Source organism: Primulina huaijiensis, chromosome 11 (genome assembly GCF_012295235.1).
Source record: "Primulina huaijiensis isolate GDHJ02 chromosome 11, ASM1229523v2, whole genome shotgun sequence".
In the NCBI taxonomy this organism is placed as follows: Eukaryota; Viridiplantae; Streptophyta; class Magnoliopsida; order Lamiales; family Gesneriaceae; genus Primulina; species Primulina huaijiensis.
The window spans coordinates 5,352,562-5,373,418 of NC_133316.1; the positions used below are offsets into that span (position 1 = coordinate 5,352,562).

Here is a 20,857-nt window from a genome sequence, read left to right on the forward strand (position 1 = left end):
AAAAAACATTAGATAAAAATATGTTTAGCAAAATTAAAATTTGTTCCACAGCTAAGGAGATCTAGGAGAAACTGACCAAACTCTGTGAGGGCAATGACCAGACCAAGAAGAACAAGCTAATGTTGCCATCCAAAAGTTCAATAATGCAAAATTGAATCCCGTCGAAACTATAAATGAGTTTGATGAATGATTTAACGGCATCATTATTTCACTTGCATATCTCGGTAAAGAATATTCTAACCTTGAGATTTCTTTGGAGGTAATGAGAGCAATTCCCGGAGATAAAGATGTAAAGGCAATGACCATGAGGGAGTCCAATCACCTCAAGAAACTAGAGTTACATGATTTTTTTGCTGATCTAAAAGCTAACGAGTTTGAGCTATGAATCAGGACAGAATAGGAGCCATCCACTCCTCAACCCACAAAATCTATGGCCGCCACAACATCAACTCCAACCGTTAATGAAGAAGTCTCTAGCAGAAAATCTGCTGACTAGATAAGCAGTGAGACTATTTATTTATTTGTCAAGAAATTTGGAACATTTATGAAAAAGAATTAGTCAAAATTACTTTTTATCATAAAAAAGACCAAGCTGATTAAAATCAAAATTGTTTTGACTATGAGGAACATGTTCATTTCATTGCAAATTGTAATATGCCAAATAAGGATGAAAATAAACCATTTGAGAGACGACGGTCCAAAGATGAAAGAAAATCTTTGAAAAAGAAGAAAGGTAATAGAGTGCTTGTTTCCGATGAGAGAAAAAGCAAATGGGTTGACTCAGCCATAGAACAATCCAGTTCGGTTACCTCATCAAGTGAAAGTGATGATGAGAAAGTCAAGTGTCTCATGAAAGATATTGAGTCAGAAACTTCTAAAGTTGAGCTGAAACTGCCTGTGATATTTAATTTGGACTCAATTTAATTTACATGTGAGGATCTTGTCACAACACTAAATGACATAGTAGATTAGTACAAAACACTATTGAATTAACCAAAATCAATGGGAACATCTGTCCTAATTTTGTATTCATCATCGGCCAAATGATATAGTTTTTACATGAGTTGAAACAAGCAAATGCATGATTTTTTTTTCAAATTACAAAAAAAATAAAGGAAAAGAACTACCCCTCCCATAATAAAGTTGTGCATTGTCTCCAATGCACTAGACGAAACTTTAAGGGATTAAATATGATCAATCAATAAGAACAAGAACTCAATGAAAAACTAAAAGTAATTTAAATAAAATAGAAATAAAACTTTTGGGCTGCCTCTCAAGTAGCGTCTGATTTTTAGTCGTGGTCTTCACCATGTGAAGCACTCGCCAAAGAGTGGTTTTACGCCTAAAGTAACTGTAATACGACACCACGTATGGGTCTTGGTTTTATATGCCCTCAAGTTTGGCTTGATATACACATTGTAAGCTCGTCACCTTAACAACACTCCATATCGAATGATAAACATGGGGAGTAAGCATCAGTGTTGGCTCGTAGAGAATAAATTCTTTTAAAATCGATGTTGGAGATAGAGAAGGATCTCTTGGATGTGTGTATGATAATACTATCGATGAGCTCAAATCGATAGTTTCAGGACTTCTTCATCACCCAACTTCACTGGTGGCTCGTCTTCACGTGATACTTCTTCCATAACTTCTTCCAACCAAGGATGATTTCTATAAATTCCTCGGTCAGTGTCATATATTTGTCCACTATAACCTCGAGTTGATCCATGATTAATTCTAAACTATCTTCATCCCCGTCTTAATAATCGAACGATTGGTTCATAAAATCTAGGTAACTGATTTCTTGGGGTATTGATGGCTCTAAATCTGCAGTGAAGTATACCAATACTGATGATAATCAAAATTCACCATATCATTTAACAAGGATATCGTCTCATCATCATCTAGGCGAAATATGAACTACCAGTTGCCAGAGCTCCCTTCATTACCCATCTTCTTGTCACTGCATCCAAGCTGTTAAAGAAAATTCGGTTAAGAAAATTGAAGGATCGGTTCTAACACATGCAAGGGTGCTTCAAACACAATATTCTCCATGAGCTTCAATAGCTCGTGTTCTAAGAATGAAAACACCAATGAATTAAATCAGTTTGGTTTTAAACCAAGCAGAAAATACTCGAAATAATCTTTCGTTAAGAAAGCTAATTAATTTGAAAGCCTTTTACCTTGTGTAAACTAAATAACTGAAATGAGGGGGATCAATTCTTGCATGTATCAGTTTAGTTATGGTGAGAACTGAACTGATAAAAGCTCGAACTAATTAAATCAGTTTGAAAAAAATAGTTAAACAGTTAAGTACACAAGATATGTTTATGAATGTTCGGAGACTTCAACTACTCCTACGTCACCCATTCTACCGCCTTGGGTAGGTTCTACTAGAAGACTTTTGTTGGAACTTTTCAAGTTCGCAATCTTGATTTTGATGTTAAAAAAACTTGTTATTGTGTTTCTAACATATTTACTCAAGTGTGAAGTTGTTAACACAAGAAGTAAGCTGAAACTGAATTCTGCACAAACTGAATTTCTGGCGAGCTTCTGTGTTTTGATTATATCTCCCAGCTGGATGATCCAAATGACAATCCGCCAACTAGAATGATCAGAAAACTCAATTTGAAACAAGTCGTATTTCACGTCTGTTGGGCAAAATCGGATGTTATCATGGTCTAACTAATCGCTGAATTACCAAACTTATCACACGAAAACAGCAATCAGTTGAGTTTGAGCAGTTACGGTATTTTAGTCATATCGCTCAGCTCGGTTATTGAAAGGAAACGATTCAGTATGCGTTGGAAAGATAAGACAAATATCTACAAATTATATTCAAAAGTCAAATTCTGAATCGAAGCTTAAAATGCTGATAAATGACAATGAAGCTACTGGTTTTGCACAAACTGAAATCAGTTAGGCTGATTTCAGCACACCAGCTGGAACTGAACCAGACCAGCTGAAGACCAGTTGAACCAGACCAGCTGAATTGAACCAGACCAACTGAACTAGTTGAACTGAACCGAACCAGCAGCTGACCAACTGAACTGAACTGAACCAGCTGCTGACCAGTTACCAGTTGAACTGAACGATCAGTTGAGTTGACCAGTTGACCAGTCGGGAAAATGCCCAGCAAGACGAATTTGACCGTTGCAATTTCAGAAACAGTACAAAAACTTTCCAAACGGTCATATTCTTGGGTCTAACGTATATATCATTGTTGGGGCTTATAAATACATCATCTTGAAGATCAAACAAGAGCTTTTGAAGAGGATTCAAAGCATGGGCAGTTAGCATGAAAAAATCAGCTAATTGAGAGCACAAGCCCTTGTGTGAGGATACTTGAGATGTACACTGTAAATGATAAANTAAAAAATCAGCTAGTTGAGAGTACAAGCCCTTGTGTAAGGATACTTGAGATGTACACTGTAAATGATAAATTCCTCACACACAATCACTCACATATATACAAGAGAGTTGAACTTCAAAGATTAGTTGAGTGAGTCTTGCACAAAGACAATAAACTCGTGTATGTAGTCTTTGCATATGAGACATTAAACAATATGCTAATTGTGAGGTGCTGCCTACAATCTTGAGTGCTAGGAGTTCAGTTTAGGCAGTGGGTAAGTCCTAGCTGAATGGGTTTGTACAAGTAGTTGTATAAATCAAAGTCTTCTAGTGAATTCTTTCCAAGGGGAAGAAGGGGTGATGTAAGAGCATTTGAAGTCTCCGAACATCCATAAACAAATTCGTGTCTATTTGTTTATTGCATTTAATTATCATTTTCATAGTTTTAAAGATACATTTTTGAAACATTTTATGTGTTCTTCAAATACCAAAATATTGCATACCAAGTGTTTGATAAAATGTTTCAACTAAAATATTTTTACACATTCAACTTGCATATATTTTAAATGCTTTACAAAATATTTAATCGGTTTCTACGAAGGACTATTTCGAGTGTTTTCCGCTTGATTTCATATCAAACTCGATTTAGTTCATCGGTGTTCAATATTTCAAGAACCGAGCTATTGTAGCTCAACTATTTTCCCCCAAACCGATCCTAACAACTTTGATTTAAACAATGCTTTTTACAAATCCACTCAAAAACTGAACTCCTAACCTAGACTGAAGGCATCACCTTCCAGCCAATACTTGTTTTACGTCTATGTGTTAAAGACTACATACACAAGTTTAAAGTCTTTGTGCAAGACTCACTCAACTTTTCAATACGCTCGATTTTCTGTATATGTGAGTGATGATGTGTGCGTGTGTGTGAGAACTGATACGAAAGTGTTCTCATTCACTGAGGAAAATGTGTTTCTAATCTAAGCTGATAACATTTTGAAGTTTTCCCTCAAATCTAGACTGATTGCTTTTTGTAAGCTGATATGAATTGAGCGTGCCCTTCTTCTTCACACACTTATTTTTCTCTAATATATTTGTTGATGGTCTTGGTCTGTATTTATAGAGGCTATGAGACCGTTCATCAAGACTCATCAAATTTTTCCGTTGCAGTTAAATCTGTTCCTCGATATTTGTGACTTGTCCTTTCTGACAGTCATTCTGGAACGCCTTGACTTTAAGCTCTGCTGCAACATTCATTATTGTCCTTTGACTGGACAATTGCTTTCCTTAATGCGCACAGCTGGATTCCACTTGGATAAGCTTGTCGTGTTATGCAAACAGGTAGATTCCTAACTGATGTTTTGAACTAGTCAATTGAACTGATCTTGAACTGGTCTGATGAAATCAGTTGGCTCGTCAGCTGAAATGATTTCACTACTTCAGTTCATCACTACTTCAGTTGAACTGGTCAGCTGGGCTCTCCATCAGTTGAGCCCTTCATTAGCTATCCGGGCTTCTGAAGGTCTTCTGATGAACTACCTATCAGCTGGACAATCAATTAAACTGGTTAAGTTTGGGCAATTAATTGGTGCTTTCAGTTTGCATCTTGTTAGCTTCAGTTTAGGCTCGGTATCTTTCTGCGCACTTAGATAAATTCATTATTAACAAAATAACAAGTTTTGTTAACATCAAAATCAAGATTGCGAACATGAAATTTTCAACAAAAATATTTGGAACAATCATGATATCAAAAGGTGTTTACTAAATTATTTAATCTATCTCATGCTGAGTAGAATTACTATTCATGGTGTTTGGTAAAATTTGTGAATACTTGTTAATAAAACATCTCAGAATCGAGTAAACCTTCTTATAGCGTTGTCTCACATATTCTTTATTCTACCATCCACATTTTCCTGTGAATTGGAAAACGATTAGTTTTTTCCGCATCAATCATAATATTTTAAGACAAATATATGAATATACAATTTTACTTGTAATTCGAACAACTCAAAATTATGTTAACAAAACATAACCCAAAGGCTAGTCAATGGGTTCTTTGCAACTTCGTCTATTGTGGCCTTTTTTATGACACCGGCCACACTTTGACACTCGGAGTACTACTTGCGATGATATCCTTTGAGTTCTTCTTCGGCCCGGATGTCTTCGAACATCGGGGGTATTGATGACAAATGCTCGATCAACATTGGATTCACGCATCTCCAACATAAGAATCAAATTTAGGGTTCCTTGGCAAGTTTCACGATATAACTCTATCGTAAAGTATATCACAAAAATCATATAAAGCTAATGATTTTGACTCTATTGTAGCATGAAAGATCGAGTGTGCTAGTGCCTTCGAAGGCATTTTGAATACTATATTTTCCAATGAGCTGCAATAACTCGTGTTCTAAGAATATTAACACCGATGAATTAAATCAAGTTTGGTTTAAAACCAAGCAGAAGAAACTCGAAGTAATCCTTCGTGAAGAAGATTGTTATTAGAAAACATTTTAACTTATGTAAACTGAATAACTGAGAAAGACTATATTAGTTTTTGCATTCTTTAGTTCAGTTATGGTGAAAACTGAACTGACAGATACTCAAACTGATCAAAACAATTTGAAAACATCAGTTAATCAGTTAAACACACAAGTTATGTTTATGGATGTTCGGAGACTTCAACTGCTCCTACGTCACCCCTTCTACTTCCACGGGTATGATCCACTAGAAGACTTTGATTTATACAACTCTTTGTACAAACCCACTCAGCTAGGACTTATACTATTGTCTAAACTAAACTCTTAGCTATGATTGAAGGCAGCACCTTCCATCCAACACTTTTTTAACGTCCATGTGTCAAAGACTACATACACAAGTTTAACGTCTTTGTGCAAGACAATATTTGGGTGGTTGAGAGTGTTTGTGTGTGAGAACTGAACAAGGATGTTCTCACACACTGAGGGATATAGGCTTCTATACTAAGTTGATAACACGTTGAAGTGTCCCTCCGGGCTAATTGCTTCTGAAAGCTGATTTTTAATGTGCGTGCCCTTTCTTTTCTCTCTTATTTGCGTTGTTGTTGTTCTGTGTTGTTGAGTCTTCACTGATATTCTCTTTATATAGGCGGGAAAAACTGATCGTACAACGATACTCATTTATTGTATCCGTTGCATCTTGAATTCGTTTCTTGGACTTTGTGTCTTGACTTTTCGACTGTCATTCTGAAACGTTTTGTCATTAATGCTCCGATACAACGTCCATTATTGTCCTTTGACTGGACAAAGGCTTTGTACCTTAACGCATAGTTGGAATCCACTGAAAGAGTTTGTCTTCATCTACAACTGAAAGATTCTGACTGAAGCTTCGGACTGGTCAACTAAACTGATCTTCAGTTAGGCTGGTGAAATCAGTTGACTCGTCAGTTGAACTGATTTCACTCTCGTTCAGCTGAATTGATCAGTTGAGTTTATTCATCAATTGAGCACTCCTTCGGCTGGCCAGGATTCTGAGGTTCTTCTGCTGAACCACTTATCAACTGGACAATCAGCTGGACTGCTCAATTGACGTAACAGTTAGACTGATTCAGTTTGTGCGATCAGTTAGGTCTTCAGTTTGCGATGTAAACAACTCGTGACTGATTCTAGCCTCTGCACACTAAGGTAGATTATTAGTAACACAAATTAACAAGTTTTGTTAACATCAAAATCAAGATTGCTAACTTGAAAAGTTCCAACAAAGCACATGCGTGCTTGCATGGAAGTCTTATTAGGCCGCCAGTTTCTACATGAACAACTCGTAGAAGAAAAATCAACAACAAACGATATATTTATGTCCACAACCTCAAACTTTCAACCACGTGCTTTACGCACTTGCAAGCTACGAGATTCAGCATATGTTTTTGCAAGAACATTCTCCTTTGATGGACTCAATCTTTTATTCATCCTCATTGTCGCTTCATGTCATCTGTGCATCATGTCCATAATTTGAATGCATATGTGGTCCATCATACCAACAATAGGAAGGAATCGTGCTGCTTTAATCCAACTATTCCAACATTTAGCTATATTATTGTTTATTACACCCCACCGATTTCCAGGAAACCATGCATTTGCCCAACTGTCTGGACAGAAATTGACCATGAAGTCTCTCGCAAGTGGCATTGATGTTATTATATTGTTCACATGCTCTTCAAACTCCTGCCTTGATGGAGCATATGCAGCTTTTTTGAATACAAATAACCAATATTTTTTTGTTGTGAAATGGGTATCTTAGCATGATCTATATTAAAGGAAATAAAGAAAATATTATAAACTAGAATACATATAATAATATTTAAAAAATTCTTCCCAACACAAATACACAATTACTTGCGAACCTGTTTCACAAAATTATCTATCAAGAGGCGCATGCAGTATGCATGATGACTGCTTGGGAATATTAACTCAATAACCTTAAATATTTCGGTATGCCTATCAGAAAAAAGTACATTTATCAAACCACACAACTCATGGTTTGCATCTTTTGCAACAACTTCCTTATATGTCATCCAAGAAAACCAAGGGTTACCTCCACAAACAAAACCAGTTGCACATATATTGAAACAGATGAATAGTCGTTTAAATTTATTACTAAAATAATCAATTTCACATTAAACAATACTTCAAGGACTAAATTTTTTTTTTACTACAATACCATCTTAATCTATCATAAGACTCATCATTTGCACCGTGAATGTCATGCATAGCCAATTCCTTCACTTTCCAAACCTTGTGGTAACTGAGCTCGACCCCATAATATTTTTGTATATCTTTCAACATCATACATGGTCGATACGACGAATCTCCCCTCAATCTCTCCCATCACAAAATTGGAAACCCAGGCAACATCAGCTCTAGGATGTCCTCTACTATGAAGATAGTCATCTCCACACATATATATTATATTATATTTTCTAATAAAAAAAATATTGTCAGCTTTGTGTCTTGAAGCATAAATTCTTCAAGAATAGTTGTTTATACTACAGACAAGAGTATCCTTCTCATTATCATTCTTTTTATATAAAAAGAATGTCTCATATCAATTGCATAATTTTTAGCATAAACTCGAAATTTAGCAGCATCCTTGAATATTTGACCCTTCCCATGGATGTAATTACTCCAAACTTCTATGAAATTTCTTAACAAACCAACTTCAAGATGACCATCATGACTACTCACCGTTTCAGCTTCAGATTCAACCATATTTAAAGTAATGCAAATTTTTTGTTAAATTTCCATTATGTACCTTTTAAAAAATTATTAATATAAGACACATGAAAAAATAATTATGTTCTGGATAATAATGCAAATGATTAATTATTTGACAAATATAACTGATACATCATCAACATTCATAAGAAGCACACTCATTATAGATTTCCATGAAACATAGAATAAAAAAAGGGAAGTAAACAATATATCATCAGTAGTTGCACTCTACAAATGACTTCCCGAGAAAAAAAATCAACAAAAACTCAATTCACGTGGAAATTAAAAATTAAGACATAAAATATTACATCCTTGCATTGTGACCTCTCATTTGGTCTTTTTTCACTGTCTTCATATTAATTATTGTCAGTCTCATAGATGTGTGAAAATGTGTCATAATACGGATGTCATCATCTTAATTCAACGTCACATACATCATGTAAAGCTCATTTTTATAATCGCAACTACCCAGGAATGAAAATTTTGATGTTCCAAATTCCATTTATCCAAGAAACCAAACAAAAACCTACTTCAATTGAGTGGTTAAACTTTTTCAATGGAAAAGGGCAAAAACTTGTGTGAGACGGTCTCACGGGTCGTATTTTGTGAGACATATCTCTTATTTGGGTCATTCATGAAAAAATATTACTTTTTATGCTAAGAGTAATACTTTTTATTGTGAACCATGAAAAATATTACTTTTTATGTTAAGAGTATTACTTTTTATTTTGAATATTGGTAGGGTTGACCCGTCTCACAGATAAAGATTCGTGAGACCGTCTCACAAGATATCTACTCATAGAAAAGATACGACTAAATAAAAAATTATAAAAAAAATATATATACTCACGCTAACCTAGAATAAAAATGATCTTCATTAGCTGATTCATAAAACATTTACCAAATCAAATAAGAATCTTTATAAATCCACTACTAGTATAGTATAGAAATATAAACACAAGACTTTATAATCAAAATATGATACCAACTACAAAGTAAGTTGAGAAATAACATACGATTTAATAACACATCATAAATTAGAATTGTGTACTCACTCAAATATTATTCGTCATTATCTAATAAAAATATTTTCTCTAAATTATAAAGATGCATTCCATAATGTTCAGTAAATTTTTCCTGCTCGAAGGTAATAATAGTGATGTCAATTACATCCAAAGAAGTTTCAACTTGATAATAATCATTCAAATGCATTAAAAAAGAATTGCAAATTTTAATTATTGAAAAAATAGGCTAAAAAACAGGTGATTAGCAAAATAATTTTAGTTAAATATTTTTTTTTTAAAATGATCTTTTCATGTTTATTTGAAAACACTCGAATATATTTGGAAAATGTATTTTTTAAACAATTTTTTTTATTTTTATATACGGAGAATATTTTCACCGGTTGTAAAATTTTGTTTTGAAATATGAATTTTTCTCCGATTTCCTTTTTTTTTAATGATACTGAATTTTTTATATTTTAAAAAATATATAAAAAGGATTTTGCGATCTAGACGAAAACCAAACCATTTTTTCTTGATAGAATTGCGAACAAATTGGGTAAAGAAACTTATGACATCTACTTCAGTTAAATACTTCAAATCTAATTATTATTTTTACTTGAAATATACGTCACCTAACATTCCTTTGATTATATAATTTCTTTTTACTGTCATTATAAATATTAATATTTATTTTAAAAAAATATTGTTTAATTAACAAAATCTCGATTACAAATTATATATATATATATATATATATATATGTATGTATAATTATTTAATTCATCATATAATTTAAAATAAAAATATTATTAAAATAAGGTTTGCTTCTTTTTGTACAGGCGGCCATCATTCTGTCAATATACGATTCAAAGGTATCACAATTAGCTAATGACCTCTCGCACATTTTCCCAGCAATTCACTCTCTCTGCGGCTCAGTTATCGAAATCCAAAACCCACCATTTTCCAGATCTCCTTCATTGAATCGTGCCTGGGTTTCGGATCGAGTTCCATTTTTACGAGGTATACACAAATCATAGTTGTTGAGTTTTGATGAAAACAGTTTGATTCAATGTTTTTGGTCGATCAGGTGAATCACATCTCAAGACCTGAAATTTTCTTGTTTTCAGATTGTTTTTGTATCTAATTTTTACTATTAAGTATTTTAATCCTCTCCCAGTTGCCGCCACTTCCCGTCCTTTCCATAGCCACCACAATCAGCGTTATCTAACAGTGGAAACTATTGGGGTGAATGGTGTTTATTTATTTCGTTTTGGAAGTAGTCGAAAGGTGTTTGGGTCTGATGGAAGAGAGGAACCTTAAGCTAAAGTTCTCTTGGTTTGAAATTTATGTTGAGCTATGTATTTATGAAATCGTGATCTATTCATATGTTCTGCCGAATGCAATTATAGGTAAAGAATATGTGTGTATTTATATTGTAGGTTTGGTTTGGAAGTTTCTTACTGTCTTTAATCGTGTTAATCCTGAAAAATTCTGGTTGCAGCAGTAGTCATTCTTTTGGAGATCAAACTGAAATCAAAAAAGTGATCATGAATTTGGTTTTGTTCATTTTATGGATGGTATTTGCTTATCTTTTTGTTTCCTTAATCTGGGGTTTCTGCGAACATTAGTTTTTTAAAAGTGGTTATAGCGATCATTTTGGGATCCATCCAACCCGAATGATAAATATTTTTCAAAATTTCATGAAAGGAACCTTCACAATCATTGCTTTGATATACTGTGGTAATTTTGTAATATGCGTGTAAATGGTGAAGTTGATAGATGATCATCAAGGGTCTTGTTGAGAGCCAATCATTTCAGAAACCTGGATATTTGCATATTTGTAGAGATTGTATAGATATAATTTTATAAATCGTATGTTTTTCCATCCTTTTAGCATATCAAATAAAAAAATTGAAAGAACATTCTTTTAGCATCTTTGCCTCTTATGTTTCTTCCTAGAATTTCTGGACTCCTGCTGGTTCATTCGGCCTTTAGAGTTAAATTAAAGGGATCTGCATAGTTATGACTCATTCTCATGTTATTGTTCTCGGTCTAGCTATTTGATGAGTTTTGATGGATGATATTGATTCTTAAGGAAGGTTTGATCACCCATTTTGATTTTTCGTGTATGCAGCATTTGTAGCTGTAGTTTTATCGATAGACCGTTCCGGACCTTTTCTTTCCTTTTAAATAACTGCTTTTTTAGCAATGACTTCATTTTTGTGACCCTATTAAAAAAAACTTCATTTTAATGCAATATAGGGTTCATTCAGAGTTGTATGATTAAATTTAGCTCAGCTTGAATTGGATTTTGTTTATGGTTGTCTCATATCACATGTAGCTGACTTCTAGAAAATTTTATCCTATTTTCACGCATTGGCCTTTGCTTTAAAGGAGTCACCGCCAGTCATGTGGAGATTCAAACCCTTTACGCATAAAGAACAAAATGGGCTGGAAGGTCGCATCATTGACATTGGCAATTTCAAAGTTCAGGTTCGTAATGTCATTGCTGAAGGTGGATTCTCATGTGTCTACTCATCTAGAGATGCAATACATGGTTCCAAGCCATTTGCCTTAAAGCACATTATATGCAATGATGAAGAGTCACTAGAGCTAGCGATGAAAGAGATATCAGTCATGAAATCTCTCAAAGGGCATCCCAATGTTGTCACTTATTGTGCTCATGCTGTTTTTGATATGGGACGTACCAAGGAGATCCTCCTTCTCATGGAATTTTGTGAGAAATCTCTGGTTAATGTGCTTGAGAGCAGGGGGGCTGGGTTCTTTGAGGAAAAGCAGGTTCTAACTATTTTTCGGGATGTGTGCAATGCTGTTTTTGCAATGCACTGCCACAGTCCGCCTATTGCACACCGGTATTGTACTTGATCTTTCTTATCTATAACTGCATAATTTCGGGATTTGATATAATGCCCCAATATTATGCTCCGGATTTTATTAATACATCTTTCTGTTGAGAATATCACTGTCCTATAGGACTGTTAAAATTACTGATTCTCATCAGGAAAAAATTTCATCTGTTCTTTATGAGGTAGGGAAATTTATTCACATCTTGTTTTTTACTTCTACTTGCACTTGTGTGGGCAAGAATACTGAAATTCTCTGCAGTACTTCTTTCCTTTATGCCTGCTGAATAAGAATAGCTAAAGTTTTACAGTCATGGATTTTGTGTGCTCTTTATGTGTTAGTTTAAATGATATATAGAATAGCGCATGATTCTTCTTAGCTGAGGGGCATTGATCACTTGATTTTGCTCCACTTATTTTGTAGTTTCTATCTGTTCATCATTCTTGTGTTGCATTGTGTAGAGACTTGAAGGCTGAGAATCTTTTGCTGGGGTCTGATGGATTGTGGAAGTTGTGTGATTTTGGTAGTACTTCCACAAATCATAAACGTTTCGAGAAACCTGAGGAAATGGGTATCGAGGAAGATAATATTAGAAAATACACAACACCAGCATATAGAGCTCCTGAGGTAGATGGACAACTGTCTGCTGAGATCTCACTTTTACATTTCTTTTGACGATCAACTGATGTCTCTTCTCTCTCTCATTTTTTAGATGTGGGATCTTTTTCGCAGAGAACTTATAAATGAGAAAGTAGATATATGGGTAAGTTGACTGGTTCTTAAATCCTGTTAATGAATCCAGCAAAACTTTGGATCAGCTTTCCCTAAGCTTGTTAGTTACCTAAGGCTGAGCCTTTTAACTACAGGCACTTGGATGTCTCCTTTTTCGCATATGTTACTTCAAGTTAGCATTTGACGGTGAATCAAAGCTCCAAATTTTGAATGGGAACTATCGCATCCCAGATTTACCAAAGTACAACTCATCACTGACAGACCTTATAAGAGACATGCTTCAATCTTCCCCAAATGATAGACCGGATATCACGCAGGCAAGCATTTTGCTTGATTCTGATTCATCTCCATGAACTTAGGTTAGTTGTAGTTCTTTGTGCCCAGAGCTATCATGAGGGCTAAGCTTGCATGCATGCATGCATGCGTGCTTATCAATTACTTTTGTTGATTCCTTTGGCTGCAGGTCTGGTTCCGTGTTAATAGCCTTTTACCGGAAGGGTCACAGAAATCACTACCTGACAGACCTCCGGAAATGCCGCAGCAGACTACTGATGTTCTTGCAGGTGACTTTTGTCAGGTCTTAGTTTAACAATGCCGTGATTCGATTTCTAACATTTCTCTATTCGAGCGTGAAGAAAATTTGTGGTCAAATGATAAGGCTATTAATTTTTCTCCATTTTGCGCTACCTTGCTTTTATTGAGCTCTTTTAATTAATGGCTGGTTGCAGGCATGCCAAAGCCTGCAAACAAGTCCAATCCAATGCCTCGTAGAAGTCCACCTCCGCCTCCCTCAGCTGGAGCTCAAAACGCATCATTAGTTCCAAATATTCTCAGAACAGGCGAAAGTGCAGGCCCTTTTGGTGCTTTCTGGACCTCCGAACATGCAAAAGATTCAATGATCAATGAGGACGAGAGCCGGCCTAAGTATGATGAAGACGGAACAATTCATACATTATCTGGACATGACAAGATCTGTCCTGAAAAGCATCCAGCTTCCTATTCAACTCCATCTAAGGAGCAAAATTTTCAATCTTCTACGGTCCAAAAGAGCACACCAGGTAGATCAGTCGATAGACCAAGTTTTGAAAATTCACCATTTCGGGATGATTCAAACCAAAGTACAGAAAGATTGAGACCCCAGAAACCAGAGGACGCACCCACCTTTCAAAATGACGCATTCAATGCTTTTGTAGCAGAATTTGGCAGTAACAAGAAAAGTCCTGGCACTAATGGTCAGAGATCGGAGAAGGAAGAGTTCTTGGAGGCAGAGCTAAAAAAGGTGAGAGAGCAGCTTGCACATGCCAATACGGAAAAGGCAGAAATAACCTCCAAATACGAAAAGCTCTCTGCAATTTGTCGGTCCCAGCGCCAAGAAATACAGGATCTTAAGCAAGCTCTAGCTGCGAGAACTCCATCACCAAGTAAAGATCAGCCCAGAAACCAAGCATCCACTACTCCACCTGTATGTTAATCCATCCGATGAATGTGCTTATAATTATTCGAACTTCTTGTAAACTAAATTCTTTAATCGGTCACTGAAATACAGAATGAGAAGATTGAAGGAACGGTTTGGGAATTGAAACAGGGTTTATTTGACCGAAATTCCATGAGCCCGGATCCTCAACAGTGGCAGGCTTTCACTGATGATTCCAGGCCACAGACGTTGCCTCTGAACAACACCCCTAAATCTGTCAGAACAAGAAATGGTCAGCAGAGTAAGAAGCACATTGAGCCATCTTCTAGTACCAATGATCTGGGATTTGGATCCGAGAATTTTAAGGCGGATCCCTTGGATTCCTCAAAGATAAATGTACCCATGGGTGGATTGAGCAAGTCTCAACGATTTGGTGAGTCAAAGAGCGTGGAAAATAAGTTGGATCCCCAACCTGCTGGGTGGGCTGGTTTCTAGCTCAACGTTATATTGCTATATTTGATTCCACATTCCAATATGTTACTTTTATGGTGTGCTATATTATTCAATCAGCATTAACATGTTTGTTTCTTCCCCTTCAATCCCTTGAAGCATATGAAAATCAAATGTTTGAATGAATTCTTGTAGAAAATAAAAAGAATAGTGCTCTAATGAATTCTGAATGGTGAGAAGTGTTTTCAGCTATCAACTATTGTAATTTCTCCATGTATTGAAACGAATTTGACATTAGCGATTCGATTTTAAGTGTAAGTGGTATTTTAAAACGCGATTCCAATGTTTTAGTTATGGGCATAACTCTTATCATATAATTTATTAAATTAAATTTGAGATTCGACGTGATCTTATAATTTATTAAAAGAAAAATATTAATTTATGTTTTGTATGTGTATGATTGTGTCATTTTTAGTTATGAATTTTTTGTTGAATCAATTATAATCATGTAACTATGTTTCGGCAATTAAAATTTTGTCAGTATCATGTAATTAAATATCTGATATCATTTTTAAATTTTTATAATTATGTTGTTAAACACGTGTGCATATCACGAAAGATTAGATAACTATATAATTTTAAAATTTAACAATGATAACGGTCCTTCACTCAATTACATGATTTTAAATATAATGATTAAAATTGATCTTCGAAATATAATTAAAAAATAAAATTGATTCAATAAAAGATGCACGTGTAAAAAAATCATACCCAATATATACATTGACTAAATTTGGCATTTTTATTTTATTAAATGAAATTTTCATAAACTAAATTTGATATATGTATCACAAAAAGAAAAACACACACATATCACCACAAAAAATAGAACCTTTAGTGACAATGAAAATTGTATCAATATAATTAGCTACGGTTTTAACAACTATTTATGAATCTGTTATGAAATCCACCGCCGTTGGCGTTTATCGACAATTTTTCTATAATTGTCACAAACTTAATTACGGTATTAATAAAACTGTTGCTATTCTAGCAACAGTATTGACAAGAGGAACCGTTGCAATTAGCAAAAACATAATGATATTCTTCGTACATTAACAAAATGTCAGCCGATTTAGCGACGATTTGAATTTTGTGCCGAATTTTTAATTAAATTGTAGGTAAATAGCGAAGGTTAAATCAGTTCCATTGTTAAATTATTTGTAATTTATTTATAAATTTCTTATAAAATAGTTTCGAATACGTCGTTAATATCACGAAATAAGATGAATATTTTTTTAACAGTCTGACCAAATGGTGGAGGCCATCGACTGATTGTCTTAATCGCACATTGAGAATCTCTGATGCAAAAGATAGGTGTATAACATCAAAATGACGTCACACTGGCCAATTAGATGGGCTTGTCATTATTTCACCATCATAATGGTGGTCGTGGTGCCACCGCATATATGAAACTGAAGCAAATGAAGCCTATAAACTTTGTAGACGAGGGGTGATGGGAAAGTAATACATCTTCTTGTATAGATTTTTCTTCTTAACATTCTGAGATCCACACCTACTAGGTTTATACTGAGACACATTTTACATTTAGTTAAAGCATTGTCTACACCCCAATAGATCACGCGGTTATTGTTATAAGAATCAATATTCTCGACAGACAATCCAAGGTCCTTAACAAGTTTTTCGTGCTGTACTTTTTTTTTTTGTTTTGCAATTTTAGATGTTAGGATCAGTAGATTGATTAGAGGGGACGAATAAATCATCCACACAAAATCTTCAAAAATTCAGTTAGACTAGCAACTCTTGAATTATCCCAATCACTTTAGCTCAACAAGCCATCAATAAGCTTAAATGCAAGGAATGAGGCTCGTCGATCTGTTTTGAACAATAATAAGGTGGGGCGAAGAATCAGCAAGGATGGTTCTTCCAAATCTGACAAACCAAGTTGTATTCAAGTATAGTAGCGTCAACCCTTCATGCGCTGAAAATCATGCTAATGATTACCGAAACATGACACCTCATACCCGTGAACTCGAGATGGCACTTGTATCAAGGAGCCCAGGTAGATGGCCACATCGTGAAGTACCACCTATTAATCATACCACCCGAGCTGACACTGCCCAGGCTGAATAGGGAGACTGACTTCCTGAGCTCGGGCGAGTGATGTCCCGGGTAGTTCCGGGACCCGGGCACACTCGGGGGTATCAACACTGAGTTATCAATTATCATGTGTTGGATGATAAGTTAACTTTGTGTTACATTATTTTTTGCATGGTATTATAGCTAGGGATGTAAATGAGTCGAACCGAGCCAAACTCTTGAATGTTTGAGCTGGACTCATTTATAATCGAGTTGAGCTCGAGCTTTATTTAACAAATATATTCATGACTCAAGAGCTTATTCAAACTTTTATCAAGCCTAAACGAATTTAATAAATATGAATTATAAATTTAAATTTTCATTACATTCAGAGAAAAATATAACATTTTTATCAAAATGTGTAAATTTATTATAATAAATAAATTTAATAGATTTTTTTATATATTTCATATGTAATGTGCAAAATTAATAAATCAAATATCAAAACTATTATTTTTTCATCTAAGAAATGACTCATGAACTTATCAACAAACATGTTCAAGAGCTAACGAGCCGAATATTGTAAAGTTTAAACTTGATTTGTTTTTCTTAACGAACCTCATTAAATGAGCTCAAACGAATCTTTTTTTTTTTATCGAACAGAACTTCGAATAGCTCACAAATTGTTTATTTCATTTACATCCCTAATTATAGCTATCTGACTGCAAAGTGCAAATAAGAGTTGATCATAATTTCAACGTTCGTGACTTAGTAATTTCGTGTATTTGACATAAATGTTTTCGATTAATATTAAATCAGCTTTAATATATTATAGAACATGATGTACAGAATCGGAGTAAATTAAACCCAAGATTTAAGAATTGAAGAAACAACTTTTTCATAGTGCGCAAATTAACTGATCGCATATATACACATGATGTGGGAGCATATTTAGTTCACAAATTCACGATTTATAGAGGAGAGAAGAATGAATCATCTGTTTCATTTTACGTTACATTAAAATTCCTACTAATCTATGTTCTGAACCAACCCATGAAAAAGATTACGTTTTTACGTCCAAAGTAGTATTTATTAACTATAAAAATATCATTTTGTGTTAATTATATTAAGAAAAAATAGTGCGTAATATATACTTATTTGAGGTAAAAGTAGGGGAAAAAATCTTTTTAATTGTCTAAAATTATATGTTTTCTCATTCGGTCTAGTAACTAGTTAAACTTCGGTATTGGTCCGTTAACACAAGATTTTCCAAAATTAGTCTTTCAGATCTTGCAGTAGATTAACTTTAAAGATTAATCGCGAAAAATATTTAACACGAGTACTGGCTTGTGCAATCCAAACCTTAATATTTCCCTATATTTTTACTAAAATTTATAATCTATTAATTATATATTTGGAGACTTAGCTTGTATAGATTTGGATATTTATAGCTTAAATATTTTTGTCATCTTTAACAATATTGCAGGATCGTGATCTTTTCCAATTGCTTGTGCAAGAAAATTTTCAAATGGAATAACCAGAACGAGGAGATCTCATCTTTCCCAAAATAAGATTATTCCACAATCTTGTTAAAAGATCACCTAGTTAAATAGATTGGCTTTCAGAGATGTATATATACATACANCACCCTCAAACATGCCTCGTTCTTTGACAATTTTTCTTGTCTTCAACACTTTGATCTTTATTATTAATATTTACCAAATCCATGCATTCCGTGATGTATCCGTTCGATGGTGCAATCGGACGGATCGTAGCAGCCTTTGCCTCAAAATCGTGAATGCCGACTCCCGCAGCCACCTGAGGAGCAGCCCAGAAGGGATGACCCGAATCATAGTAGACAGAGCATTACTGATTTCTGAATCCAATATTGGAAAGATTACCGATCTCATCGGCAAAAGTAAGGGCACATCCAATCGAGTCTTCCGCGATTGCTTAGCCGGATATAATCAGGCTCATGATGTTCTAAAAGAGGCAAACATATCCGTTATCAATCGTCAAACCTACCACAATGTGGCCGCAGCCGTTTCATTTCCTTATCATAAAGCTGATGAATGTGAGCAAGAGTTCAAACAACTACTACCTGGAACTCCTTCTCCGTTGACTGAAGATAACAAGATGCTGGAAGACATTGTTTATGTTGCCATGGAAATTATAAATCTCAAAGTCTGCAACAAGACAGGAATTTGCGGCTAAATTTATAGTGAGAATCTAATACATATAATTAATACAGGAAATAAGTTTGAAAGATTTTGTTGGGTAGGAAACAATGTTTGGATTTGTTTTGTGGGAATAAATTTATGGTCAGATCAGTATAATTTTAAATTCCTTTACATCATGTGTATCGTATATCCTAGGGATTGTTAGATATATACATGATTTCAAAAAGAGGAGGTCATTTACTTAAATATTCCTGAACAACAATGTCTTGGTCGTGGCGCGACCGAAATAACCATGAACCGACAAGCTCCAAAGTTAGGAACTTCCGATACGGGCACTGTTAGAAAATATGATTTTAGAAGTTTTGTGGAACTTCTTCCCTGTACACGAAATATTTAGCAATATAAGTTTTTCTATTTGTTCTTTTCTTTTTTTCATCAGTAGTTTCAGGTTCCAGGTTCTGTGGCGAAATTTATTACATTTGAGAATTCAGCTGGACGACCCGAATCGCGAGATTTGGCCCTCATCATTGAGCCTAAGAATGTGAATTTTACCGTGTACATTATTAGAATATCAGGATACCTTGTACATCAATCGGGTCAACAAGTCTTCCAGAATCCGTCCTTTCACTTGGCTCATTGTCGAGCCAAATATTCCACAGTTTGTAACATGTTTTGGATGACACTTGTTCAACTACTCTGCTGTAATTATCATGGAGACACATATTGGTGCCAATTTAGGTGCTTTCTATACAAATTTTAAATCTAACATATGTTATGGGTAGTCACCGTTATAAGTGGACTGTCCATAGTTGGAACGCTCGTTCTGTTTATAGTTGGGCCTCCAATAAACTTCACGCATCATATGTTTAATTTCTAGACGTGAAGGAGTGTGTTAGTTATCTCACATTAGTTAGAAAAAATCTCTGGGAGTTGTATACAATGAAATTAAACGATCTATCACCCTTTGACCTAGCTTTTGGGGTTTAGTTAAATTTAAGTATCAATCTTAACATCTACAAATCTTGGGCATATATTGTTAGAGTAGATGCCCTGTAAGTCAACTGTTGACTAGGGATTTTATTGACTCAGTTGTAAAGAACAATCTTTATTTTAATACAATTCATTATTTCATGGTTTGTTATTTCTTTATCTGTATACCCATGATTTCAAACATAGATAAAGACCTTGATTATACTTTAATACAAATGAATCGTAATTCGATGTTGAAACTCATTTGTAAACACTGTATGATCTAAATTCGTTCCTAGTCGATTCAGCCGCCTAAAACGTGGATAAAGGTCGCTTGAGCTCGAGACTAGCATCTGTGATGTTGTGTACTGCGTTTCTTGGTAAGGGCATAGAGATGTCCAAACATACAGATGGGTAGTCATATGATGATTATACCGAACAACCCTCCCTCGGACTTTCCAAGTGGTTATCATTCATCGAGAGGATAAGTCCGTGGTTATGATTGTACACCATTAGTCCTTACGACCCGGGACAACACTGAGGCTCTAT

At 34.7% G+C, this 20,857-nt stretch overlaps 1 protein-coding gene across 2 annotated transcripts; it reads left to right on the forward strand.

Moving 5' to 3' along the window:
- Positions 1 to 10,421: 10,421 nt before the first annotated feature.
- On the forward strand, positions 10,422 to 15,190 carry LOC140987912 (uncharacterized). Of its 2 annotated transcripts, XM_073456658.1 has the most exons (9): positions 10,435 to 10,621; positions 10,779 to 11,010; positions 11,996 to 12,474; positions 12,928 to 13,093; positions 13,179 to 13,229; positions 13,333 to 13,515; positions 13,662 to 13,761; positions 13,927 to 14,660; positions 14,745 to 15,190. In XM_073456658.1, exons 3-9 carry the CDS (start codon positions 12,011 to 12,013, stop codon positions 15,105 to 15,107), a joined length of 2,061 nt encoding a protein of 686 aa, XP_073312759.1. In that variant the 5' UTR covers positions 10,435 to 10,621; positions 10,779 to 11,010; positions 11,996 to 12,010; the 3' UTR covers positions 15,108 to 15,190. The 2 variants fall into 2 exon arrangements, with proteins under 2 accessions (XP_073312758.1, XP_073312759.1); XM_073456657.1 differs by lacking the exon at positions 10,779 to 11,010 and having other exon boundaries at positions 10,422 to 10,621.
- Positions 15,191 to 20,857: the final 5,667 nt, after the last annotated feature.